This window comes from Emydura macquarii, unplaced genomic scaffold, assembly GCF_026122565.2.
Source record: "Emydura macquarii macquarii isolate MOO-44397 ecotype Brisbane River unplaced genomic scaffold, CSIRO-AGI_Emac_v2 contig_2795, whole genome shotgun sequence".
In the NCBI taxonomy this organism is placed as follows: Eukaryota; Metazoa; Chordata; order Testudines; family Chelidae; genus Emydura; species Emydura macquarii.
In genome coordinates, this window is record NW_027132932.1 from 4,551,328 (window position 1) to 4,579,036 (window position 27,709).

General features: G+C 44.3%; 1 protein-coding gene and 1 long non-coding RNA gene across 4 annotated transcripts in view; one reads left to right on the forward strand and one right to left on the reverse strand.

Moving 5' to 3' along the window:
* The window catches only part of REEP1 (receptor accessory protein 1), an 83,089-nt gene extending 61,965 nt beyond the window's left edge, over positions 1–21,124 (reverse strand). For all 3 annotated transcript variants that reach the window (XR_010923541.1, XM_067567617.1, XM_067567616.1), the window contains exon 1: positions 20,860–21,124. Coding sequence is in view for 2 of the 3 variants with exons in the window: in XM_067567617.1 (XP_067423718.1) it covers positions 20,860–20,891 (32 nt within the window). In the remaining variant the exon portion in view is untranslated. The remainder of the gene's footprint in view (positions 1–20,859) is intronic.
* On the forward strand, positions 16,563–26,364 carry LOC137166052 (uncharacterized). The gene is made up of 4 exons (XR_010923543.1): positions 16,563–17,020; positions 18,430–18,526; positions 20,489–20,613; positions 26,249–26,364. It is a non-coding gene; the product is annotated as an uncharacterized lncRNA (long non-coding RNA).
* The last annotated feature ends 1,345 nt before the right edge of the window (positions 26,365–27,709 follow it).

Here is a 27,709-nt window from a genome sequence, read left to right on the forward strand (position 1 = left end):
GACCTGACTCTCCATATCTCTTTTAGGGACAAAGTATAAACACATGCAGCTAAGCGCAGATTAATCGAGGTTTGTTTGCTACATTTTCCTGCCTCTTTCCTTGGTTACAAGAAAAAGGTTTTGGTTTGCATCCAAAGTAAAATGAATGGATTTTCCAGTCCTTTGCTCCTCCTGTCTGCATTAAATCCACCCTGATACATGGGGTTTACCACAGGCTAACGCTAGGAATTTTTGTGGAAGCTCTTGTTTAAAATATTGGCAGCACATGACTGGCTCAGTCCCACTGACAAAATAAAAACTGTTGCAACTATTTCAAATGCCAACTAATCTTCCTTTTTAAGCCACTCTGTTTTATTCCCTTAAGGAAAAGTGCTATACATTTAATAGGAATGAACCTAATAGGAATGAATAGGTATAAAAATGTACAAAATTGAATAGAATGTGAATTTTTTTCTCTGGGTTTTTGAACCATCCTACTGAATTCTAAAGAAGGGAAGTCACCCTATTAGCAAAAGGCCTACAGAAAGGTTAACCTTGGTGTAGCCGGGGGTGTGGCCTCCCTCAGAGATTGACGGTGAGGGAGGGCTGCCGGCCCTGTCCACAACAGGGGACCTTTACACTTGTCTATTAAATTCTACGAGGTTTTTTCATAAGAGCTCTGTGGCTCTGATCTAGGATAATGGTAAAAAGATAAAAACCATTTAAACTAACAGGACATGTGCCTACTGTCACCCTGATCATTTTTTCTTTATGTTATATCCCATTCCACACCCATCAGTAGCTTCTTGCTTTTAAGATTGTGCTCCTCAGTGCCTGAAGCATGTCTTACTATATTTTGTACAGCACCTAGCACAGTCTGGACACTACTGAAATATGAATAACAAAATATTAGTGTTGTTATGTATGATTAGCTGTTGTCCAACCCTTCATAAAGGAATGGCCACATTTGTTTAGGGCAGCATTTTCCAACTGCCATCCAAACTTGCACATGCACCTGTTTGCTCTTTCAAATCAGGAATTAGCTCCATAATTCCCCAATCAGTATGGCTGTCTGTTTCATGTGTGGGCATGGGGTTTGTGTGCACAGATGCACATGCTCAATTTGCTAGTTTAGGGGACAGCCCTTAGTGTAGCTTCTAACAAGCCTTGGAATCTCCATGTCTTCTGAATGAGTTTTACAGGTGTTCAGCAGACCCTCAGTGATCATGTGCTGGACCATTGTTATAAGTTCCTGAATAATACTTAGTGCATATTGTATATATATGTAATATATAGTGCATGTTGTACAAGGATCTCAAAGCACTTTCCAAATATTGATTAAATTAGCCTCACAAAATTCCTGTGAGGTAGGAAGGAATTGGGATGCTTTTATAAATTAGAAAGCGGAGAGATGCTAGAAGACAATGCATATGGTCACACAAGCAGCCTCTGGCATAAAACCCAGATCTCATGACATGAAGTGCTTTGATTATTAGATCATAATTTCCCCCTAAACAACCACCTAGATCCTGCTCCTACTGGGGTCAATGGGGGGGGGGGGGAAGGGTGTGATTGGTCATTGGTTTCAGCAAGAGCAACACTGAACCTTAAAAGAAGGGTTACCATGATGGAACAAGCCATGTGGTTATGAATAAGAGCTTCCTCCCCTGTAGTCTAGCTCTCCTTTTGCTTGATCCTGTATCAAAGCCCCCTACACTGTATATAGGACATCAGAGTATGTTGCCATGGAAATTATTGTGATCTACATAAATCTGACAAATCCAGCCTTATTGATTGTATTCTCCTGTGGATCTTGCTTTAATTAAATATTTATGACATCTCTAAAGAGCTCACGAATGATGCCAAAACAATAACCTTGGAAAAGTACATCACCCACAAAACAATTTCAGCATAAACAGGGATGATGCAAGCTTCCTCTGTGCTGCCCTGCCAATGTGTTTCAAGGTGGGTGAGGTAATATCTTTTACTGGACCAACTTGTGTTGGTGAGAGAGAAACGCTTTCACATTTACGCAGAATTCTTCTTCACATCTGGGAAATGTACTCAGAATGTCACAGCTAAATACAAGAGGGAACAGATTGTTTACCATAAGTAGTTAACCTATTTTTCAAAGGACCATGCTCTCCAGTCATAGCAGGGAAAGGGGGAGGAGAGGAAAAACTGAAGTCATGGTAGTGGGTTATAGATTGTTGTAATAAGCCATAAATCCAGTGTCTCTACTCAGCCCATGATTTTTAGTAGCTAGCGAAGTTATGGATCTAAGTTCCCAGGCTTGGCTTTTGCACGAGTTGTGCAGGTTTCCTTTGAAGATGAGGCCTGATAGGTCAGACACAGAGTGATGGCTTTGTGAAAAGTGCTCACCCACAGGTGATACTGTGTTCTTTATCTTTTATCATTCTCCTGTGTGAGTTCATTTGAGAGCGTAGTGAGTGTCTGGTTTCACCCACACAGTTGCTATTGGGGCAGTTAGTGCACTGGATGAAGTACATCACATGTTGTGATAGGCTGTGCAGAACCCATGGATCTGGAAAAGTGTGTTGTGGGGGGTATTGATCATTGTAACGGTGGAGATACATCTGCAAGGTTGGCATCTGTTGTTCTGGCAGGGTCTGGTGCTGCTTTGAGCTGGTGTGTCCTGGTCTATGCAGAGCTTGCTTCTGATGATTACTGGATTTATGGCTTATTCCAACAATCTATAACCCACTTAGCCCCCTATTCACTAATTTTTTTTTCCTTTTCCTCTTATGACTGGAGAGGTGTTAACAAACCACTTTCCCTTGAATGTGGTAACTCCTTATGCTAAACAATTTGTTCCATGTTGTATTTAGCTGTGACCCTCTGAGTTTGTTTCCCAGACCTGAAGAAGAGCTCTGTGTAAGCATTAAATCTTGGGTCTCTCTCACCAGCAGAAGTTGGCCCACTAACCTATACTACTTCACCCTCCTTGTTTCTCTAAGGGCCAGTCTACACTACTAAATTAAGTCAACCTAAGTTATGTCGACGTTCAGCCACTGCAGTAACTAAATCATTTGTACATGTCCACGTAGAATATAGAAAGAATAGTTAATGGGTTTTGTGCTTTAAGATAGAATAGTAAAGTATACAGCTTGGGAAAAGGGCTGGAAGGACCTGATAAGGGCTGTCCGGGCACTAGCACAGCACAAATAGAGGGCAAACATAAAAACAAAAGCTGACCAGAGCTGATCACACCCAGCTACATAACACTTGAAAGTGCCTATAAGTCAGGATGCCTCAGAAGAAATGCTCACTGATCATGAGACTGACCCAAAAGTGACACTGTTCACTGATTGGTTACATACTGATTAAGCTGATCAGTGTTCACTAATTGGTGATTCAGCCTGAGTGGCCTGATTTAAACCCCCAAAAGTCAGTGGCACTTCGGACTGCAGCCCGCTGGGATCCTCGGTAGCTGGACTGAGCCCTTCTATGAACCAGCAGCGTCCAAGGGATGGCTAACACTTATCAGAGTCGACTCGGCCTAAGGGGCTTAAGGAGAGAAGCGCTTTTGGTAACGTATGAAAGTAGCACTTGCTTTAAGATAACAAACGAACATCTGTCTGTTTATCTGTCTGTGAAAAGTAACTAGGATTTTACAAACTACCATCTGTCTGTAAATAACTGAGAGTTTACAAGCGAATATCTGTCTGTAAACATAAAATGACCAATAATAGAATTGTGTATTATGAGAAATGATTACATGCATAGAAAAATATTAGGCCTTTGTATCCTTCTTTGGTTTCATGTTTGTATTGTTTACGTTTATGCTCTTTACTTAATATTAATGACTAAATAAATGAGCCATATTTCTTCAGTTAAAGCCCTATTCGTATTCTTGTTCGGTCACCCTCGCCCCTCGGCTGAGGCAACTCCTCTGCTTCCAAAGACCCACACTCCTAAAGCTAAGGCCTTTCAGGCCATTCTGAGTCCATGGTCCACACTACTTTTGTCGAGGGTGCGTGCCCTCACCAGGAGCGCTTGCACCGATTTAACTGTCAGTGTGGAGCACTGTGGGATGGCTTCTGAAAGGCAGCAACAGTCGATGTAAGAAACGCAGTGTCTATACCAGTGTTTCTTAACCTGGGGGTTTAGAGGGGTCGCAAGTGCAGAGCTGGTATTGGGGGTGGCAAGAAAGGCAATTGCCTGGAGCCACAGGGGCGCCATGAAACTAAGTTACATGCCTCAGCCCCGTGGGGGTGGGACTCAGGCTTCAGGGGTACAGTAGTTTGGAAAGGTTAAGAACCACTGGTCTATACTGACACTGCGTCGACATAAGTGCTGCACCTCTCATGGAGGTGAAGTTAATATGTCGGTGCAGAGGTCAAGTTACATGGGTAAGAGCTACATTTTAGTGTAGATGCTTACAGAGTTAGGTCAACGTGCGCTGTCTAGGGGTACGTGAGCTCTCATCAGGGGATACGCCAGAAAAATCCTGTAATGGTGGACAACGCTTTTTATTTAGTAAGATTTGGCAATCTAATTGACGTTTAATCTGCTTTCCACTAACACTGCAGCCCCATTGGTGTATATTTCCTTTCTGTAGTGTGAGGGTAACACTATAAACAGGTATAAACGCTATAAGAATGAGTCCAGTTAGACCTCATTAGTGAGGTTAACGCTAATGAGGTCTGACTGGCCTCATTCTTTCAAGCTGTTATTGACGTCTCGTGTCAGAGGTAAGGGGTTTTAGTCTTCAGTGCAGTGAAAAAATATGGATCGTTGGCTCCACACTGGTATATTAGCAAAGGATGGAACACACAAGGAGCAGCGGGAGCCCAGTACAACTACACTTTCAGCTGATTCAACCATTACTGCTCGCTGTAGCGGTGTGAATGAAGAGGAGGCTGCACACGATTTACATGTTCAGCCTGGGAAGTGTGCAACAGAGCAGGACAGAGAAAGGGCATCAAAAAAATGCAAGTATGATGAAAGTTACATTGAACTTGGATTTACATGGACTGGGGACGCTGGATACCCTCAGCCATAGTGTGTCCTATGCTGTGAAGTTTTGTCAAACAGTCTAAAACCATCCCTTCTTTGCTGGCATCTAGAGACCACACACAATCAATTTAAAGACAAACCAGCTCAGTCTTGCAACTGCAAACTGGAAGAGCTAAAAAGCAGTAAAAAAAAAAAATACTGCAATTGAATTCTTGCATGGGAAATGTAAATGCACTTCAAGGTTCATACCTCATGGGTTGCAGAGTGGCTAAATCAGGGAAACCACACATTGTTGCAGAAGATTTAATTATACCTGCTGCGAAAGACTTGGTGAAGTGCATGCTCATTGAAAAGGCAGAAGAAAAACCTTGACAGCATATCCCTCTCTGATAACACTGTTGTACCGCATTGATGATATGACCAAAAATATTCTCTGAGTTTGTGAATCGCATTAGAAACAGTGACTATTATTCTCTGCAACTAGATGAGTCCATGGACTTAGCTAGCCTAGTTAATTTTTTGGTTTATGTTCGTTATATGTATGAAAACAACATACATGAAGATTTTCTCTTTTGTCGTCCCCTGCCTACCCGAACAATAGGAGAAGAGATTTTTTTATTGCTTGATAACTTCGTCATTGAGAATAGTATTGACTGGTTCCACTGTGTAGGGATTTGTACTGATGGGGCAAAATCGATGACAGGAAAGCAGTGGAGTCGTGGTTTGCATCAAGGTCGTAGCAGCAGAAGTTACATGGGTGCATTGCAGCATTCACTGAGAGGCTCTTGCTTCCCAAAAGATGCCTGAAGACCATGTCAGTATTGTCTGATGCAGTCAAAATGGTTAATTTCGTTAAAGCTCGGACTCTAAATTCAAGAATTTTTCCTACCCTGTGTGATGAAATGGGAAGTGACTCTTTGACGCTACTAATGCACACTGAAGTTCACTGGCTGTCACATGGCGAAGCGCTGACACAACTCTTTGAGCTGCGCAGTTAGCTTTAAGGTTTTTTCACTGACCATTACCCCTTTGTGCTGTCTTCTTGCTGAGAAGATGCTGCCTAGCCTCAGCAATTAGCCTATTTGGCAGACATTTTTTTCTTGCCTCGACAAGCTGAGTTTAGGTCTTCAGGGCTTAAGCGCCACTATTTTCAAAACACAAGACAAAATTGAATCCATGATTAAGAAACTACTGTTTTGGGATAGCTGCTTAAAGAGACACGTGATTGCTGCTTTCCAACACAGCAAGAGTTTCTTGCAACAAATGACAATATGCAGTTACATGAGAGCGTGAATGTTGACATTATGAAACACTTGCCACAATTTAGCCAACAACTTCCATTTGAGGTGCCTGAATCTCTCCCATCTGTCAGTGCATGAGCAGCAGAAATGTTTAGATCTCTCTTTTGATTGTGGGCTTAAATTAGAGTTTGCATGCAAACCTTTGGCAGACTTTTGGGTGCAAAGGATGGAAGATTACCAGGACCTGTCAAAACAAGTTGTCAAGTTTCTGATGCTCTTCTCCACAATGTACCCTTGTAAGACTGGATTCTCTGCCCTCACAGTAATCAAGACCAAGTAGCGTCAGAGATTAAACGCCGAAAATGACTTGCTACTGAAGCTCTCTCCAATTTTCCCTGCCATCAGTATGATAGAAAGCAGAGTTATCCATCACACTGATTGGTAAGCATTTATTATTATTATTTGTAATTAACACCAATAAGTACTGTATGTTAGTCACCAAGAATTTTAAAATGCCAATAATATCTTTTTGTATTACCCCAATCAGCTCTAGAAATGCATGGGTAGTGAACTTGTATTACCCCAATCTAGAAATGCATGGGTAGTGAACTTTTCTTTGCCTCCTTTTCTGTAACATTTTATTATCAACAAAAATACATTTTTAAATGCTTAGTCATGAACAGACTATCATGGGTTACGTCAGTTCTGAGTAACTGAGGCCAGCATAGAGGCTTCATTTATCTTAATTAATTACAGTAAAATGATGTTGAAAATTTCCAGTTCAACTAGAAACTTGTTTGAGGGACTATTTTTATACAAAGCGAAAGTATATCTAATAAAATTGTTCATTACACTATTACTAATAATAATTGTATCTGGGACAACACAGTCCAGGGCTTGTGAATTGTGTTGCACTGTGTTATCCTTATAGACCTCCTTTTTCTATTTTCATAGGTATGAACTGACATAACCATTATGACCCTATCTCAGATCGGTCTACACGGTAAATTACACTATTTGGAAAGGGGTACACAGCCTAAAAAGTTTGAAAATCGCTGTTCTAATTTTTTTTGCATGTAATTAATATTTACATTACAGTAATGCTCAGAGGTCCCACCCTCTATGCTTGAGTAGGACCCCACTGTGTTATAAGCTGTACACATACACAACAAGGGACAATCTCTGCCACAAAGAGTATATGGTCTAAATAGACAAGACAGACAAAGGAGGTATTATCATCCCCATTTCACAGATGCAGAATTGAAACCCAGAGGCCTTGTCTATACTACAGAAATTTGTCGACATAAGATATGTCGACTTTCAGCCACTGCTATAATTACTGCGGTGGCTGACGTCTACACTGCTCTCCTTGGGTCGGTGGAGTGCGTCCTCACCAGGAGCACTTCCACTGACCTAAAGGGCAGTGTGGGGGGAGCTGAGAGACCAGGCTCTCAGCTCCATGCCGGGAGGCCACAGGCTCTCAGGCTCCCTGTGGGCTGCCCCCCCACCACTCCCAATCTCAACCAAGACAGGGGGACTTCCCCACTCCCAGGCCAGGAGCCAGCTGCAGCCTCCCACATCCTGCCCAGTCCCAGCTCACAGCCAGGAGCTAGGAGGCAGCCGCCCACAGCTTCCCGGTGTCCCAGGCTGCCAAAGGGGCTGCAGCCACCTGCACCCCAGCTTGCAGTGGGCAGCGGCTGCCCATGGCTTTCCCAGTCCCAGCTTGCAACCAGGAGCTGGTCCACAGCCTCCAGCACCCCGGCTGTCAGCCAGTAAGGGCTTGCCCGTCTGCTTGTCAATTTCATTGCTCTTGCAAGCAGTGAAATTGACAACTATGACAGCCCCTCCACTGCTCCAAGAAGAGCAGTGTCTACGCTGACACTGTGTCGCCCTAGCTCCGCTGACAGCAGCCCTACGCCTCTCATAGAGATGGTTTTATTTTGTCAGAAAAACAGGGCAGTTTTGTCGGCGGGGAGGTGACTGTGGTGTGTGCAGCAGCACTGTTTTGTCAACAAAAGCTGACTTTTGTTGACAAAACTCTCTAGTGTAGACCAGGCCAGAGACTAACCTCCCAAGCACGCACATGTAGGGTATGTCTACACTGCAGAATGAAGTCGATTTAATTTGTCGACTTTCACCTAGCCCTTATGATTGTGGGGACAAAAAGTCAAAATGCAAATCACCTGTTAATGATGCAGTGATGTCTTCAGCTTTGGGAGACACCCTGACACAACAGTTCTGTGTGGTGTGAACTGTCTTTATTCATCTCAATAGCATATTAGTGCTGAAGCCTAATGTTGCTTATTTAAATATTGACGTTAATTACACCATTGCTGATCAAAGCACAGGAGAGCCATGATCAGCCTGCTAATGCCACTGCATACAGCACATGCAAGAAAGAAAGAGGGCTAGGGGTACTATTGGGCTCCCAATGGGTGTAGCTTGGTTTGTGGGTGAAGGCTGCGGGATACCACGGGCTGCTGGCTTTTTTTCCCCTAGTTCAAGCACTGTGTGCTGCTCCTTACATCCAGAACTCCCTCCCTGGCCTTCTCCAACCTCAGTGCATTCGCCCTCTTATTTAAAACAATCTCCCCTCCAAACAGACTGTGGAACTATGGTATACATGCTTCACTCCATCATTTGATTGAGTTCCTTTACATCACCCCCATCCCATGCACTTTGTCTGCATGTTGTCCGATTAGATTGTAAGCTCTCCAATGCAGTCTTCAAGACTTAATATTTGCATGTAAAATGCCTAGTACACTATGGATGCTGTACCAATAATAAATAACAAAAATAGCAATGTAATAATAATTGAGCCACCAGGGAACACAGAATCAGTCTCATAACTGTCATTCTGCACCCACTGAGCCAGTAGATGAATCTTTCCTTGATGCTGTCAAGGGTGGCTGGTGTAAAGCTTCATGAGTCAGGAGAATAAGGGATAGGCTGAGTCCCCCAGCATTTCAACATTCCCAACGGTAATCTGCTGGTCAAGAAAGAAAGTCCCTGTTTGCAGCTTTCTGAACAATCCTTTGTTCTTAGAGACATGCGCATCATGCACCTTCCCTGACCAGCCCACGCTGACATCGACGAAGTATCCCCAGTGATCCACCAATGCTTGCATAACCGTAGAAAAGCTGCCCTTTCTGTTGACGTACTTTGTGGCAAGGTGGTCTGGTGCCAAAATAGGGATATGTATGCCGTCTATCGCTTTACCGCAGTTCGGGAAACCCATTACTGCAAATCCATCCATTATGGCCTGCACATTGCTGAGAGTCACAGTCCTGAGGTGATTAATGACCCTGCACACATGCATGACCACAGCCTCCACAGTGGATTTTCCAACTGCAAAATATTTTCCCACTGACCGTAGCAATGTGGCACTGCAAGTTTCCCCAGTGCGATTGCCACTTGTTTCTCCATTGTGGGTGCCGCTCCCATTTTCGTCTCCCTGAATTGGAGGGTTGAGGTGAGCTCAGAATATAGATCCAGGAATGTGGCCTTGTGCATCTGAAAGTTCTGCAGCCACTGCTCATTATCTCAAGCCTGCATTATGATGTGATCCCACTGGTCAGTGTGTGTTTCTCCAGTCCAGAAACAGCACTCCACCATCTGCAGCTGTTCCATGAACACCAACAACCTTGAATTGCTTCTCACTATGACCCAGAGCAATCTGTCCTCCAAGACATCGTCATATTCCCCACTGATCTGGTTCTCCAAATACCAGAGGATCATGTATCCCTTGTTTGCAATGAGCATGAAAATAGTGCAGAGCTGTGCAGGCTCCACGCTTCTGTCAGAGACGGCTGACATCAAGGAGGTTCGTGGGATTTTTAACAAAGGCACAAAAAATTATGGAATATAGATGACATTATGGGACAAAAACAGTTGCATGCTAGGAAGTTGACCTCTTGGCTCCCAGGCTCCCTTTATGACTCATTTCTGCCCCATCATGCATTGCCAAAACTTCCCAAAATACTGCTGGTGCTAGCTGGTAGTGGGTTGCCCACTGGGATACTTACCCTTCCTGCAGCGCACTGTGCATCGACACAAGCACTCCTGGTGAGTATGCGCAGCCCGATGCACGGAGCCAAGTGTGCAAGTGATATGTTAACTGAGGAAGCTTTATGACAACAAAACTTGCATCAACCAAAGTTTGTAGGGTAGATGTGGCCTAACAACATTGACAGCGCATTCATGTTTGTGCAAAAAAATCTAGGTCAGATTTGACAAACCAGAAGGTAGCATTATCCCGGACAGAACGCCCACATATCACATAAAGGGCAAACTAAATAGATGATAAAATATGGATGGGTTCTGATGAGAAATAGTCAAATGAAAAAGAGGCCCATTCAATTACATCACATAATGGCAGACAGCTAAAAAGTGATGATTTTTTTTTAAGTGCTTATCTACAAATGCTAGAAGTCTAACTAAGATGGGTGAACTTGAGTGCCTCATATTAAATGAGGATATTGATATAATAGGCATCACAGAAACTTGGTGGAACGAGGATAATCAATGGGACACAGTAATACCAGAGTACCAAATATATCAGAAGGACAGAATAGGTCGTACTGGTTGGGGAGTGGCACTATATGTGAAAGAAAACGAAGTCAACTGAAGTAAAAATCTTAAATGAACCAAACTGTACCATAAAATCTCTATGGATAGTAATTCCATGCTCGAATAATAAAAATATAGCAATAGGGATACACTACCAATCACCTGACCAGGATAGTGACTGTGAAATGCTCAGGGAGATTAGAGAGGATATAAAAATAAAGAAATAATAATGGGGGATTTTAACTATCCCCATATTGACTAGGTACATATCACCTAAGGATGAGATGCAGAGATAAAGTTTCTGGACACCTTAAATGACTGCTTCTTGGAGCAGCTAATACTGGAACCCACAAGAGGAGAGGCAATTCTTGATTGAGGTCTAAGTGGAGCACAAGATCTGGTCCAAATGGTGAATATAGCTGAACCACTTGGTAATAGTGAACATAACCTAATAAAATTTAACATTCCTGGGGAGATGGGAACATCAAAGCAGCCCACCACAGTAACATTTAATTTCAGAAAGGGGAACTACACAATAACGAGGAAGTTAATTAAACAGAAATTAAAAGGTACAGTGCCAAAAGTGAAATCCCTGCAAGCTGCATGGAAACTTTTTAAAGACACCATAATAGAGGCTCAATTTAAATGCATACCCCAAATTAAAAAACATAGCAAGAAGACCAAAAAAGTGTTATCGTGGCTAAAGAACAAAGTAAAAGAAGCAGTAGAAGCAAAAGGGCATCCTTTACAAAGTGGAAGTTAAATCCTATTGAGGAAAATAGGAAGGAGCATAAGCTCTGGCAAGTGAAGTGTAAAAGTATAATTAGGAAGACCAAAAAGAATTAGGAAGAACCAGAAAGCTAGCCAAAGACTCAAAAATAACAGCAAAACTTTTTTTTAAGTACATCAGAAGCAGGAAGCCTGCTAAACAACCAGTGGGGCCACTGGACAATCAAGATGCTAAAGGAGCACTCAAAGAAGATAAGGCTATTGAGGAGAAACTAAATGAATTCTTTGCATCAGTCTTCATGGCTGAGGATGTGAGGGAGATTCCCAAACCTGAGTCATCCTTTTTAGGTGACAAATCTGAGGAACTGTCTCGGATTGAGGTGTCATTAGAGGAGCTTTTGGAACAAATTGATAAATTAAACAGTAATAAGTCACCAGGACCAGATGGTATTCACCCAATCAGATTCTGTACCAGATAACTGGAGGATAGTTAATGTGACGCCAATTTTTAAAAAAAGTTTAGAGGCAATTCTGGCAATTACAGGCTGGTAAGCCTGCCTTCAGTACCAAGTACATTGGTTGAAATTATAACAAAGAACAGAATTATCAGACACATGGACAAACACGATTTGTTGAGGAAGACTCAACATGGTTTTTGTAAAGCGAAATCATGCCTCACCAATCTATTAGAATTCTTTGAGGGGGTCAACAAGCATGTGGACAAGGGTGATTCAGTGGATATAGTGTACTTAGCTTTTCAGAAAGCCTTTGACAAGGTCCCTTACTAACAGCTCTTAAACAAAGTAAGTGGTCATGGGATAAGAGGGAAGATCCTCTCATGGATCAGTAACTGGTTAAAAGATAGGATACAAAGCATAGGAAGAAATGGTCAATTTTCAGAATGGAGAGAGGTAAATAGTGGTGTCCCCCCAGGGGTCTGTACTGGGACCAGTACTGTTCAACATATTCATAAATGATCTGGAAAAAGGGTAAACAGTGAGGTGCCAAATTTGCAGAGGATACAAAACTACTCAAGATAGTTAAGTCCAAAGCAGACTGTGAATAGTTACAAAGGGATCTTACAGAACTAGGTGACTGGGTGACAAAATGGAAGATGAAATTCAATGTTGATAAATACAAAGTAATGCACATTGGAAAACATAATCCCAAATATACATATAAAATGATGGGGTCTGAATTAGCTGTTACCACTCGAGAAAGAGATCTCAGAGTCACTGTGGATAGTTCTCTAAAAACATTCACTCAGTGTGCAGCAGCAGTCAAAAAAGTAACACAACATTAGGAATCATTAGGAAAGGGATAGATAATAAGACAGAAAATATCATATTGCCTCTTTATAAATCCATGGTACATCCACATCTTGAACACTACATGCAGATCTGGTTATCCCAGCTCAAAAAAGATATATTGGAATTGGAAAAGATACATAAAAGGGCAACAAAAATTATTAGGGATATGGAAAACTTCCATATCATAGAATCATAGAAGATTAGGGTTGGAAGGGACCTCAGGAGGTCATCTAGTGCAACCCCCTGCTCAAAGCAGGACCAACCCCAACTAAATCATCCCAGCCAGAGCTTTGTCAAGCCGGGCTTTAAAAATCTGTAAGGATGGAGATTCCATCACCTCCATAGGTAACCCATTCCAGTGCTTCACCACCCTCCTAGTGAAAAAAGTTTTTCCTAATATCCAACCTAGACCTCCCCCACTGCAACTTTATTTTTAAAATGCATCTGTCCATTGCTCCTAATTCTGTCACCTGCCATCACCGAGAACAGCCAAGTTCCATCTTCCCTGGACCCCCCATTCAGGTAGTTGAATGCCGCTATCAAATCCCCCCTCACTCTTCTCTTCTGCAGACTAAACAAGCCCAGTTCCCTCAATCTCTCCTCATAAGTCATGTGCGCCATCTCCCTAATCATTTTTGTTGCCCTCCATATGAGGAGAGATTAATAAAACTGGGACTTTTCAGCTTGGAAAAGAGATGACTAAGGGGGGATATGACAGAGGTCTATAAAATCATGACTGGTGTGAAGAAAAGAAATAGGGAAGTGTTATTTACTCCTTCTCATAACACAAGAACTAGGGGTCACCAAATGAAATGAATAGGCAGCAGGTTTAAAACGAACAAAAGGAACTATTTCTTCACACAATGCAGTCAGCCTGTGGAACTGCTTGCCAGAGGATGTTGTGAAAGCCAAGACTATAATGGGGTTCAAAAAAGAACTAGATAAGTTCATGGAGGATAGGTCCATCAATGGCTATGAGCTAGATGGCAGGGATTGCTGTTTGCCAGACGCTGGGAATGGGCGACAGAATGGATCACTTGACAATTACTTGTGCTGTTCATTCCCTCTGAAGCACCTGGCATTGGCCACTGTCGGAAGACAGGAAACTGGGCTTATGGACATTGGTCTGACCCACTATGGCCATTCTTGTGTTCTTAAACGCTGCATCTGTGCTGGATCCTCCTCTGTCAATGATTATCACCAGGAAGTTACATTTCCCCTAACGAAGTAGCAGACACTGCAGCATATAACAGCATGCATAGGAGTGAGAAGAGTTGTGACAAGGGCTGTGCAACCTCTGCAAGGATTATGTTTATGCGGATCACATTAGTTTTTTCCTGTGTGATGCATTTATTAGCAGGACTTAACACAGCAAACCCTGCATGTTCACTTCGTGGCTGGTGTGGTACCATTTCCCCAGCCTGTGTTTAGAATTGCATAAAGCTTCCAGTTCTATGCAAACCATCACGCAGCTGCTCATGCTCTGTTATGCCAGTGCTGTCTTTTGGCATGGCACAGTCTAAATGCAGCCATAGCCAAGCAGCTGGTGTGTGACACGCCCTTCACTTCACTGATGCCACCACCCCTCCATGTCATCTGCAAACAAATGGAAAACAGCATAAGGACTAGGCAGACGGCTCTTCACAGAGGAGGAATGCAGCTGGTGAGGGGCAGGCAAGCAGGCTAATGCTCCTGTGATAGGTGCCTTCTTGGCTAACACACCAGTGACTGAACTGGAATTCTCCAATGCTAAACGCAGGAGCTGCTACACCTTGAACCAAAGCTCTGTAACTGGGGGCTGTAACAACTCAGATCCTCTGCAGGATGGCACAGCTGTGGACCTGTAACACACTCACCAGTGGGATACACTCAGGCCTAGATTTAATTTATTGGTCCTTACCAAAACAACATACACCTACACTCTTACTGTGTCTCTGAGGGTGGGCGGAGCAAACCGGCTTTCTTTTCACGGTCATACAGCTCCCTATTAAAGATGGTCTGCAGAGGAAGACAAATTGGGCTAGTGTCCATTTTTTTTTCTTTTCTTCATTATCATGTATATAGAAGGCCTGAAAAGGTTGGCCAGTGAAAAATATTACGGGTGTTTTTCTGCTTGTTTTTTGTACTAGAAATTCAAATAAAACAGTATCATTTGACTGACATCAATGGCTGAAATCACTGTCGGTCCTGATTTACACTCTGGAGGGTCTGGCCCTCAGATCTAGCCCTCCATAGCAGACTATGGCAATAGGAGAGATATTGAAATGACATCACAAAAGAGTAAAAGGTAATCAACAGAGTGGGAACAGGAACTTTTAGTCTTTTTGTTTAAAAACTCTTTGCTTTTTATTTTTGTTAACACCCGTTTAGCTCTAGAGCACACTTGATTGTTACATTTCTGTGTTACATTTCAATACCCCCATCCCTTCAATAGGGGATAAGAACACAGAAGGAATATCTCTGAGACCACCACCAAGTTCTCCAGCAAAACCAGAAAAGATCAGACATGACATTCCTGATATTTCTACAGTTAAAAAAATAAAATTAAAAAAAAAAAAAACACTTGTTCAAGCCCTTTTCCACATAATAAAAGTAACAGAAGAGAGCACAAATCTAATTTATTTAAAATTATCTGCAGCTCACCTTTCAGTGCATTGCTAGAGGGATTCCAGTACCCAAGCTACAACTTGCAACATCATTAGACCAGTGATCTAATCTAGTCTCACCACCCCATCTCCCACATGCTAAAATTCAAAAGATTTTCCACAGAGAAGGTGATACATAGAACTAACTTCCAAAGCCGGAGCAGAATTTTTTTTTATTTCAGTGATCCCAAGCCTGGGCACAATACAAAAAGCAGCATACAGCTTATTTCCATGCTTCTAGAAAATAACAGGATTTATATTATAATACTGTGCTAAGCATTTATACATCATTTTCCATCTTCAAAATGCTTTCAGATATTAACTAATGAATTCCCTCTCCTGGGAGGCAGAACAAACCTACAGGCATCTAGGACTACATCACAGCTGTCATAATGCTGTACACCATGGCCAATGGGAACTTCATAGCAACAGCAAAGATAGACCTCCAGTCCAATTCTGCTCCAACACTAGAAGCCCCTGTCACTTGAAGTAAAGGAGCACCTCCTGTGATGCTGGTAAATCAGGTGCCAGCTCTTGCCAAGGCAGTAGGTGTCAGCTGAGTACTGACAAACTCGTAGCTGGAAACCAGATCAGCTCACCTGTATGTTAATATTGTTCCAGACAGGTGTTTCACTTGTAAGGGTGTGTTTGGTATTTAGACTTGTGATGGGGTGTTTACCCCACACAAGGCCTATTTATGTTCTGGGAAGTGGGCGGGCACAACCCTTCCTCAGCCTAAGGGGAGGAGTCACTGGGCCTGGGACTCAACTGATTACAAGGGATAACAAATGAGAAAAAAGGAATGAGCGTGAGGGTCAAAAGGTCAAACGGAGGGAACCTGAAGGGGACACCAAGCAGAGAACCTCAGACAGTGCCCACTGCTCCTCAAAGGTTTCTAGGGAGCCTGTGGACATACACCACACACAAGGCAGAGTTGGTAAATTAGGATAATTAACCTGATAAGCTGCACCTGAGGAAGGAGAGGAAGGAAGGCCTCCTTGAAGATGGAGTCCAGCTGGGGAGGAGCAGGAGGGACTAGTATAAAGCCAGGAAGTTGACAACAGAAAACAGCTACAGGGAAATAGTCTGTAGTCACTCGGGGGGGGGGGTTAAGGCTACAATATCAGGCAGCCTATAGTTATTCCCTGGGAGGAAGGAGTTGGCTTGGTAAACCTAGAAGGCAGGGGAGCCATAAGACAGGGCTGAGAAGTAGGACTATATAGGAAAGCATCCAGGAGAAAAGCAACATGGTCTAGGAGTCAGCAGGCCACTGTTTCCAGAGAAACCTGGAGTAGAAAGCTGGCTGGCTTCCCCCATCAGCCACTGAAAGAGTAGCACAATCATGGCAATGAAGGGAAGGCTGCCATTTTGTATAGAGGGACTTTGATACCCCAGAAAGGGAGGTCTCTAGTGAGCTGGCCAGAAGGCTGAGTCATGAAGGAGCACCCAGAGAAAGAGAGGAACCAGCAGAAGGGCATGTTGGACCTGCAAAGAGCTAATCCACAGAGCAGCCAGGAGGATGTGCCCTAGCTGTGAGGGGACCCTGTGACAAGACTATAAAACTCTTGTAAGTTGTTGCATGCGTTAATCTTACTTGTAATGTCTGTATCCCACGCTATAAGGTAACATGTAAGTCTTGCATTACAATTGTAGACATGCTTGCTCTTAACTTATGCCCTAGGCAGAAAGAGTGGTTTCCACCACCCATCAAGAAGGATTATCAGAACTAAATGGGCCACTGTAGGACAAAAACTTTGTTGATTTGCCCCATTCACCCATGAACAAATTAAGTGTAGGAGCCCTTATCCCATCAGTTTGAACTCTAGGGAAAGGCATATCAAGATGCTCCCAAGAAGAAATGGTTCTCTTTGCTGTTTGGCCTTTCTCACAAAGGCTGGAACTCAGAAACAAAAGCAGAGATTTCCTAGGGTCAACCTGGATTAGCTCTAAACAACACTCACGGAACAGATTACTACAGCTGTGCCATCTTTTTGGAACCATAGGCTGCTTATATGTTGCCTGCTTTAACCTGTAAATAACTCTCACTACTTTTTCTAGTTAATCCTTAGGCCTTGTCTACCCTAGCACTTGTGCCAGCAAAACTTGTCACTCGGGGTGTCTTTTTCATACCCCTGAGCGACAAAAGTTTTGCCAGCCTTAGTGCTTGTGTGGACAGCGCTATGTTGATGTTCTCCCGCCAACACAGGTACCGCTGCTTGTTTAGATGGTTTCATTACGTCAGTGGGAGAGCTCTCTCCCGTCAACATAATGTGGCTACACAAGTGCTCTTACAGCAGCACAGCTGTAACGATACAGCTGTGCCCCTGTAAGTTTTAAGTGTAGAACAGCAAACTAAGGGCTAGATCTGGCATGAAATAATCTCAGGTACAAATTAGTCTGGGGGAAGATTCTCTTGGGACTGGGAGCAACCTGACTATTGCGTGCATGCGTGTGATCATTTATTACTAAGTTCTGCTTGCCTGGACAGCAAGATAGACTGTAGTTAACCTTTGCTATTGGGTTGGTGAAATCTAACGATAGAAAATACCATCAGTTTGGGGTGTCTGCCCTGAAGTTGGCACTCAGTGGTGAATCACTCAAGACAGCGTGACACCATCTTTAAAACGGTTAGCAATAAAGGGCCTAGGACACACCACTGATCAATTCTGATTCCATTCAGTAGATGGCAGTGATCCACATGTACAGTAGTACAGATAGGAAAATGGAGATGCAGAAAGAACATTTCATACACCACCTTTTTGCTGAAAGCTGATGCATAATATGCTGTCACTAATCTATTAATAGTACAATTTTGTTTGTATTTCTAGAATGTCTCAAGGTAAAGGACAAAGCACCAAACACATCTCCGGAATGTAAAATAGCAGTTAGACCTACCCCAGCCCTCCTCTAGGGGTGAAATGATTTGCCGTCTACTGACAGGTCTCAAAGGATGTTCATTTTTTCATTATCTTCCAGCCAGTGCAGTGAGTGGCAAAACCCCCCATTTGACGCCCGTGGGATCAGGATTGGACCCTTAAAGTAATAATGAAGATTCTTCAGTACTTAAATGGGGGTAGGTACTGTCTCTATTCTGTGTATGTACAGCACCTAGAACAGTGGGGTCTTGGTAATACTAACATTAAGCAGTTGAGACACAAACCAGTCAGCTAAACTGCAACAAGACATGGTTTAGAGGAGTAGATACGCAGGGTTGCCAAGACTGCCAGAGTTCAAACTCCTAGGAGCCTGGGCACAGCATTCTTTTGACTGTGGAACTCTATCACTAGAGTTCAGCTGAGCTGGAGTCCCCTTAAGGACTTGATCCCAAGCCCAGTGCAGTCAGTGGGCGTGCTAAGAGCACAGGGCAAGACTCACCTAATGTCACCTTTCTCATAATTCTGACTCCAACAGGATTCAGCAGGAAAAACCACAAATCAAAGGGATGGGCAGAAAGAATATGGCCCTAAGTAGGCTGCACTGCTAATGCTTGCATGTGAGACAGAGATAACTGCACTTTCGTATGAATTGGAAATGCATAGCTAGCTAGTGAGAGAAGATTGGATTTTAAGACATGGCAGATATTAAAGCTAATTGGCTGCACAAAGGAAGAGGTAGTGCAATCCAAGCTCAGCTATGTTTCCTTGCAACATTTCCCCACCATCCTATGATTTATTATCAGAATTCAAACAGTAAATAATTGGTATGACCCTCCAAATTCAGATCTGACACCTAATCTACAATTTGGAGAAAGCCAAGGAGAATATTGTATTACTGCAGATATCAAATGCTGAATATTCTGCTCCCATAAGATTTCTATCAAACTGAGTGTTGTGTGAAATCATGTGTGTTTGAAGTCAAATTACCATCTTTCCTTTGGTTGCTCACTGGTTCTCTTTGTTCCTGGGAACTCCGTTGGATAATGTGGTGATAAACCGGTTTCTTAGGGAGGGCTAAAACAGCCTTGCATGACATGAAATGAAGCCTTGAAATGCTGTCTCATATTCTTGTCAATGATCTCTGCACAGTTATACTGTTCCCATTAAATCATTTAAATATTTAACATGCTTCCCCAGAATAAAGTGCAAACCCAACAACAGTTAGCAACAGCTGCAGATGGATCCAGATCATATAACTTAGGGGCTTAAAGGGAAAGATAGACACCATAATTCTACTGTGGAAAACCAGGAAAAACTCCATCTGTGACTGACCTGCCCCTGCGGGCTCCTAGGGATTACAGAGAGACAGCGAGGATCCCCTTGTCTTTAATTGCATTGGGCAGAGGCAGACCTTAAAAGATATCATTTTTAAATTGTGCTGATGGTGCAACATCATGGCACATTTCTCTCAAACAAAGAAAGTGACAGGCCTTCAGCTGACCAACCAGGATGATGTGAGAGCATCACCTGTGTCTGCCTCACTCTGTGGCTGCCTAATGCCCAGACAGGAAGATGACAAACAATTGAGTTGATTCAATCAATGTACTAACCTTGACATTTTGAGCGGGGGAAGTGTATGATAGATCAGCCCCTTGGCTCCCCCACCTTAACCATAACCCCCACCACCAAATGCCATTTAGTCTCTTCCCACAGAGATGTAGGAAATCCTCTAGCACTGAATTCGCTGCTGCTTTTGGGCCGGAGGGTGGAGGGTTCTGCCTAGGAATCATTCCCAGTGAATTCTTACGTGTTCCCAACATCCACCGTGGCCGGGACTCACTCAGAAGCATGGAATTGGTGCTAGGGCAAGGAAAAAGGGTAGGAGAGTCCCCACCCCCCCTTTTAGAGTCATAGGTTTGGTGTGTGTGGGGGATGTCACCAGGAAAGGACTATTTAAGATTTCCCTTTCATGAAAGGTAATTTACAAAATGACACTGCCCGCTGCCCAGCTCCCTCCCCGCTCCCCCTGGGCAGCGCCTCCTAGCGACTTGCAGCCGACGTGCCGTTTTCCAATAAACAAAGCGGGGCCGCTGAACTCCGCTTGGATTTTTTTCTAACCCCACGCACCAAAGGAGGATTTCTTCTTTCCTGTCGCCCAGCCCCGCTCGTTTGATTTGCAAAGCGCAGAGCGGTGCGAACCATCCCGCTTGCTCAGCAATCTGCACACAGGCGCACCAGGCAGGAATGCCTACAACCGAGGGTCGTTATTTTTCTTCCTCTCCAGGTGTGGTTTTTTTTTTTTTCCCACGGTGTAAAAGACGGTCTGATCCATGCAATAACCCCCCAGCCCAGCCAAACGCACCATTAGTAACAACCTGCTAAATTTAGCTGGCCGGCCACGCTCTGGTATTAATAGCAGCAGCATTCAGGGCATGCCAGGCAGCGGCTCCGTGTGCCCGCAACGCTGAGACACGCACAACGCCGGGGGACACACCGGCTTGCGGTGAAAAATACACACAAATCTACTCACACAACCAGCCTGGATATGATCCATGACACCATGGCGCTGTGTGCAGGGCGCTGCCGGGGAGCGAGGGGAGGGGGGGTGTCTCGCGGCTCCGCCGTCCCTGGATCTCTCGGTCGGTCGGTCTGTCTGTCTGAGGCTCCCACCGGGCTCCCGGAATGAGCAGGGCGAGCGGCTCAGCCATTCGGCATCGCTCAGCGCAGCCTCACTCGGCGGCAGCAGCTGCTGCTGCTCACACACGCGCCGAAGGGGCTCCAGCCGGCGGAGCGGATTGGGCAGGGCAGGCCGGAGTCAGCCACAGCGCCGCGCACCCCCCCAGCTGTGCGTTCTGTGTTTTCACTTTCACCAGCCCCGCCCGCACGCCACGCGCCCGCCCCCTGCTTTGCAGGCGGTGGAGGCAGAGGATGGAGCCGGCGAAGGTGCCAGGTGCCCCCCGCCCCCCCCCCCCCCCAGTGTTTCCATTGAGGGAACTCCGCATATTGCATTCCGCTCCTCCCCGGGGATGATTTCCCACCACTTCCGACCCGCACCGGCTTTGTAAGGGACCGGCCCGCTGCTGTTAGCAGGGAAAGGAGCTGCTCAGCTGTGTGTCATGGCCCCTGCACTGCTCCCAGCCAAAGGAGATCTGTTCTCATTCATTTGTTTTCTTATGTATTCTTTGTCTTGCGGTCGTGCCCAGGAGCCGGTCCCTGGAGCAGGAGCCCATTGCGCTAGGCAGAGGCAGGACACAAGCCCAGGCTAGGCCCCACATTCTAGCCCCTCTGCCTCAGTTTCTGAGCCGCTAGTGGGAAAGCAAAGTGGCAGCTCCTGGGTGGGCTGCTCCTTTACCTCTTTGGTCGGGCAGGAGGACAGGGTGACACCCCACACTGTCTCAGAACGTTTGTATAGAAAAGTCATGACGTTGTCTCAGGGCCTGCCCATGCATTGTGATCACAGCCACCACAAAATAATCCCCGACTCTTCAACCGCTTCAGGACATGGGGATTCAGAGCAGCTGCCAAGTCTTGCCCAGGTTTTAGAGGGATAGTCCCTCATTTTAGATGATTTTTAAAGCAGTTTCTCATGATGATGATGAAGGATTTTTCTGTGCTCATAAATGTGTCTTATAGAACCTGCACGGGAATATTCTGAAATCTCCCTCATTTAAACCATCAGAGCTTGACTGCATCATAGGCTGGACAGGAATCTCATTGTTTATGAGGGGGCAGCATCACACATTATGGGAGTCTCCATCCCATGCTGCAGCATCAGGAGGTTGACAGCTATACATGCTTCTGAAGCCAGCCAACACAGGAGGCACCAGAGCACTAGCCACAAAGTCTCATATACTATTTAATATTGCAGTAGTGCAAGATAGAGGCCGCATTGTGCTACGGGGCTGAACATACATAGAGCAAGAGACAGTCCCTTCCCTTGCAAAAAAACCCAAAACAAAACCCATGCCATCTAAACAGACAAAAGGTATGAAAAAGTCTTATTAGCCCCATATTAATAATGGGGATCTGAAGCACAGAAAAATGAAGTGCCACCACATGTTCACTGCTGTTTTTAGTTGGGCTAGCCGGTATGACTAAGCTGGACTGCAGTGGAGCCATACCCTGGTCTCCAATTGAAATTGTTCTACTTCCAGTAGTAGGTCTTTTCCTCCACTAGGGGGAAGTCTACAAATACAGTCTGTAACTGGAACAATCTATAAACAACATCTGGGGATATGGGGGGGGGGGGGGGGCATTCCATCTTTATTCGCTATACAGATGTACAATGCTGGGCATTGCTATTCCCTGTGCAGGAGTCTGATTTAAATACAAACCAGGGAGAGATCATGGAGATTGGATTACATGATTTGTTGCTATAAACAGGTTTATATGGAAATTGGTCAAAACTTCTCTGTACTCGGTTGCTTGCTTGAAGAATTCCTTCCCTCCAGAGTAACAATAGTACCAGGTAGCCCGCACTATAACCAAGAAATCTATATTGTGTATGGTTCATCAGCATATGTAAGATGGTGCTACCTGAAGAGGCAGGAGCAAAGCTGTAGCCATTTTTGTATGTTGGCAAGAAATTCTCAGCACACCGTAAGAACATAAAAATTACCATACTGGGTCAGACCAATGGTCCATATAGCTCAGTAACCCATCTGCCAACAGTGGCCAGTACCAGAGGTTTAGGGGTGTGTGTGTGTGTGTGTGTGTGTGTGTGTGTACAGAACAGGACAGTTTGGAATGATCCACCCCATCTTTCCCTCCCAGCTCCTGACAGTCAGAGGTTTAAGGTCACCACAAGCCTGGCGCGTATCCCTAATGATCTTGTCTAATAGCCATTGATGGACCTATTCTCCATGAATTTATCTAGTTTTTTTTTTTTTTTTTAACTTTTGGCCTTCACAACATCGCCTAACAATGAGTTCCACAGGTTATTTGTGTGTTGTGTGAAAAAGGACTCCCTCTTGTTTGTATTAAGCCTGCTGCCCATTCATTTAATCAGTTGACCCCTAGTTTTTGTATTGTGAGAGAAGTGTTATTTATCCTTTCCACATCATTCATGATTGTATAGACCTCTCTCATACCTCCCCATAGTAATCTCTTTTCTAAGCAGAACAGACCGTATTGTTTTAGTCTCTTCTCATATGGAAGCTGTTCCATACCCTGCATCATCTTTGTTGCCCTTCTCTGAACCCTTTCCAGTTCCACTCTATCCTCTCTGAGATGGGGCAACCAGAACCAGACATAGCACTCACGTTGTGAGCGCCCCTATTTATTGTGAGGGTTTCACAAAAGCTCTGTAGCACTGTCAGATCTGAGCCTTGTTTCTCAGATGAAATAACAAAATACAGTAATTTTCCTAAAATAGGGAGTGAAGACCCTGCACCTTCCCACATCAGCATTGAGGTCTCCCTGAGCTGAAGGCTAACAACAAGTTTACCAGCTTTTGAGGGCAAACTGGTCATGGAAGACACAGATCCAAATGACTGTATGATGCTGTCTGGAATACGAGTGACCATTTATAATATTATTTCATACCAATATCACAAAATTGCAATGATTCTTACAAGATAGGCCAAGTCAGGCACCATTGGAGAGGTTATAATTTGCTAAGTATGATGATATTGTTTTGTGTATGTATCATCTTTATGTTGAGAGTTATGGATATGTGTGATATATCTGTATTCAAAAACTGTGCTACTAGTTACCCCCTCTAGGCAGATTAGTATCAGCACTGCCCAGCCCAATCAAGGACCATCAGCAATACAATAACCCAGGGCAAGAAGCTGGGATCTACGCCTTTGAGTCATCAGGACATGTAGAGACATGCCTGTGAGCAGGGAATTCCAAGTGCTTTTCCATGCATATGTGTTGTATGCTTGTGTTTGAAACAGGCCAGATGGCAAAGGGACATAAAAGGAGCTGCACCATATCCATCTTGTCTTCATTCCTGCTTCCTATCTTTGGATCAACTAATCTACATCTAAAGTTGTGAAACAAAGGACTGAGACCCATCCAGGTACTGGATGTACTCCAGAGGAACTGTAAAAGCCTGCAAACTCCAGTACTGCTAAGAATCGGATATATATATATATGGACTTTGAAGTCATTTGTATGTATTTGATTGCTTTGACCATTTAACATCTCTCATCTTGTTTGTTTCTTTCCTTTTATAATAAACCTTCAGTTTTAGATACTAAAGGATTGACTGGCAGCATAGTATTTTGAGTAAAATCCAAACTAATATTGATCTGGTAATGTGGTTGACCTTTTGGGGATCAGGAGAACATGTTATATACCGTGAGCAGAGTTTTAAATAACTCCTCAATTTACTGGACCTAGTTGCTAATTGGGCAGGGGAGAAACTGAAATGCCATAAAGGAGGCTGTATATTACTTTTTTTAGGCTTCTTGATAACCAGCATGGGGAATCAGGAGCACTGTCTGTGACTGGTTGGGAAATCTAACTTCAGTGTTAGCCACCAGTTTGGGAGAATCTGCTCTCCTTTTTACAACCTGCCCTGACCTTGGCATTTTCAGGTGGGTTACCCTAGGCACAGATGTGTCACAGGCTGCACCATGTGTCTAATAAATCAGACTCATCCCCTTTGATCCTAAAAATAGAGTTGCAGGTCTTACCACTGGGCAATGAGTGCAGGGCCCCAGACATCTGAATATTGCCAGATCTCCAGAACCATTACAAATATCCACACACATGGCACTGTGACAGTGTTAGACCTTGAAACAAGTCAGGAAACACTAACTGTAGGAAGAGGAGGAATTCTGTCTACAAGGCATTCCCCCGATGGAATCTCTCCCAGATTTGACAGTCCCAGAGAGGAGACATCTCACAATCAGTTGTCATTTAGAAAACGGTAAGTCCCAAGTATTGGGAAAAGCCTGTGATAGAGTCTGAACAGTACATCTGAAAGCCTCCAAGGCTTCCTATGTAAATAAGGAAGAGGTATAGTTCTGCACAGGTTTGATTGTATGCCTAAAATAGAACCTGAAAGTAACCCAGAAAGAGAAGACTAATGTGACAGATGAATAGATGAGATAGGCCCACCAAAAAGCATATATGTCTACACAGCCTCTCAGACAGCAGTAACTTCACTTCAAAGTAATGTCTTGGATTGACATATACACATGGCTCCTGCATTCTACTTGTGAGGCTCTGAGCCTTCTAATCAATTACATCCTTGGGAAGGTGAAAGAAGAAATATAGAGTAAGAAACCCAACAGTGAAATCCATGAATGCACAGATGAAAGTGCCCATTTTTACCTTCAGAACCTGGCGGGTCACCCATAAATGGGCTCGATATGAAGAAGTAATGTCCTAGGGGCTGTATTGTTTCAGCACGTGGTGGAGAGTCAGCACTCCTGGATTTTATTTCCAGCTCTATCATTGACTCATGCATTTCAAAACTATGGCCATTGGCAGAGAGAGACTCAGAAATGCCTATTTGAATAAAAAGATGGCATGGTCAAAAGGTCTGGAGTAGGCTTTGGGAATCATCTATCGTAGGTTCCATTCTCCACTTTTAGTGACTGACTGCATGAACGTGGGCAAGACACTAAGACCAACATGTTGAAATGTAGTGTTGGGCTTTGAGTGACCAACTTGAGCCAATTTAGGCCTAAATATCAGAAATTGTAAGCACCCAAAGCTGGGTTGAAGTCTATGGAAGGGCTGGGTGCTCAGCATCTCTGAATATCAGGCTCAAAGTGTCTCATGTGGGGCATAGGAAGTTACTTTTGAGACATTCATCCTTAACCTCTCAATGTCCCACCTGTAGAACACCACACTACTGCATAGAGATGTGTTGGATTAATTAATTAATGTATGCAGAGCATCTGCAGATCCTTCTGCTTCAGGGGAAATTAACCCAAAATGGCACATTTTTCTTTCCACAGCTCAAGAACTGAGGAAATGCTTAGGATATGGGTTACTCTGCCTTATAAACTGAAGAGAAAATGACAGTGAAACTGGAACTTGTTCTTTTAGCCTTGAATTTTAATAAAAAAAATAAACCCCCCATTTCTCCCTCTTATTACACAATCCATAGCACTCTTCATCCCCAAACAACTAGTCTTCCTGCCTACCTGGTTTGTACCACCCACTCTCCTTCCCACCACAACTTGCCCTCACAAAACGTGGTCATCCTTAGTCATCAGCTTGTTCCCACCTCCAATCTCTACATGATCTAATGCCCTATGGGGCTTCAACGGCGTTGTTCTGAGGTTGGGCTTGTCGGAGACTAAGGGAGTCAGGCACCCAATGGAAGTCAGTGGGAGGTGGGCACCTAACTCCCTTAGGCTCCTAAGAAAACCCCATCCTTAAACTGTAGAAATGGGGCATCAGTCCACATGCCCAGACAAAGGACCATGTGCCACAGGCAGGAGCTCAGGGCAAAGCATTTCCTGTGATCCATACACCCATAGGGCTTCTCCACCAGGTGGGTCAGCTGGTGCTGGAGCGGGTGTGACTTGTGGTGGAAGCTCCTCCAGCACTTGGCGCACTCATACGGCTTCCCGCCCGGGTGGATCTTTTGGTGCTGAACAAGGCTTGAATTGACACCTACCTGCACTCAGGTTATTTGTAGGGGCGCTCCCCAGTGTGGATCCTCTGGCGCTGGATGAGCCCTTCCTGTACTTGCAAGGTCTCTTGCACATGTGGGATTTCTGGTGCTGACCAAGGAGCAAGTTGTGGCTGAAGCTCTTCTCACAGTCGGTGCATTTGTAATGCTTCTCACCCATGAGGGTCTGATGATTCTGAGCCAGAGCCGAGCTCTGGCCAAAGCCTTTCTTGAATGTGTTGGGTCTCTCCCCAAGGAGGCTTGTCAGCTGCTCAGTGAGGTCCTTGAGTTTTCCAAAGTTTCAGGTGGATGTGAGTTGTGGTGGATGATTTTACCCCATCCCTTTCCTGGAGCCTTCACCTGATTGGGCATCTGGGCAATGTTCCCTGTGGATCTTCCTGATAATGTCCAGAGCAGTTCCAGATCCTCATGATCTTCCCCTTGTGGTTTCTTTTCTTCGTTAACACTCAGAAACCCAACATCTGAGGGAGTAAGAAGAGACTGCGGATGTGACTGATTCATGTGACTTTGCAAGGGGGCAGTCAATAACACACTTTATAAGACTGCAATCCAGGAGAAAGATTTACCTGAGCTTTCCCCAGTTCTGCTTTGATATCCCATTTGATCATCCAGAGAAAGGAAGGGGGTGGGTGCAATCTGGATAGACCGCCATGACTGACATGTATCAGGAAGATGTGACAACTGCAGGCTTCTGTACTGTGCAAGGAACACAGGTCACAGATGGAAGCTAGCTGCCCTGCAGCGGCTGGAAAAGACGCCCTCCCACAAATGCTGCCCC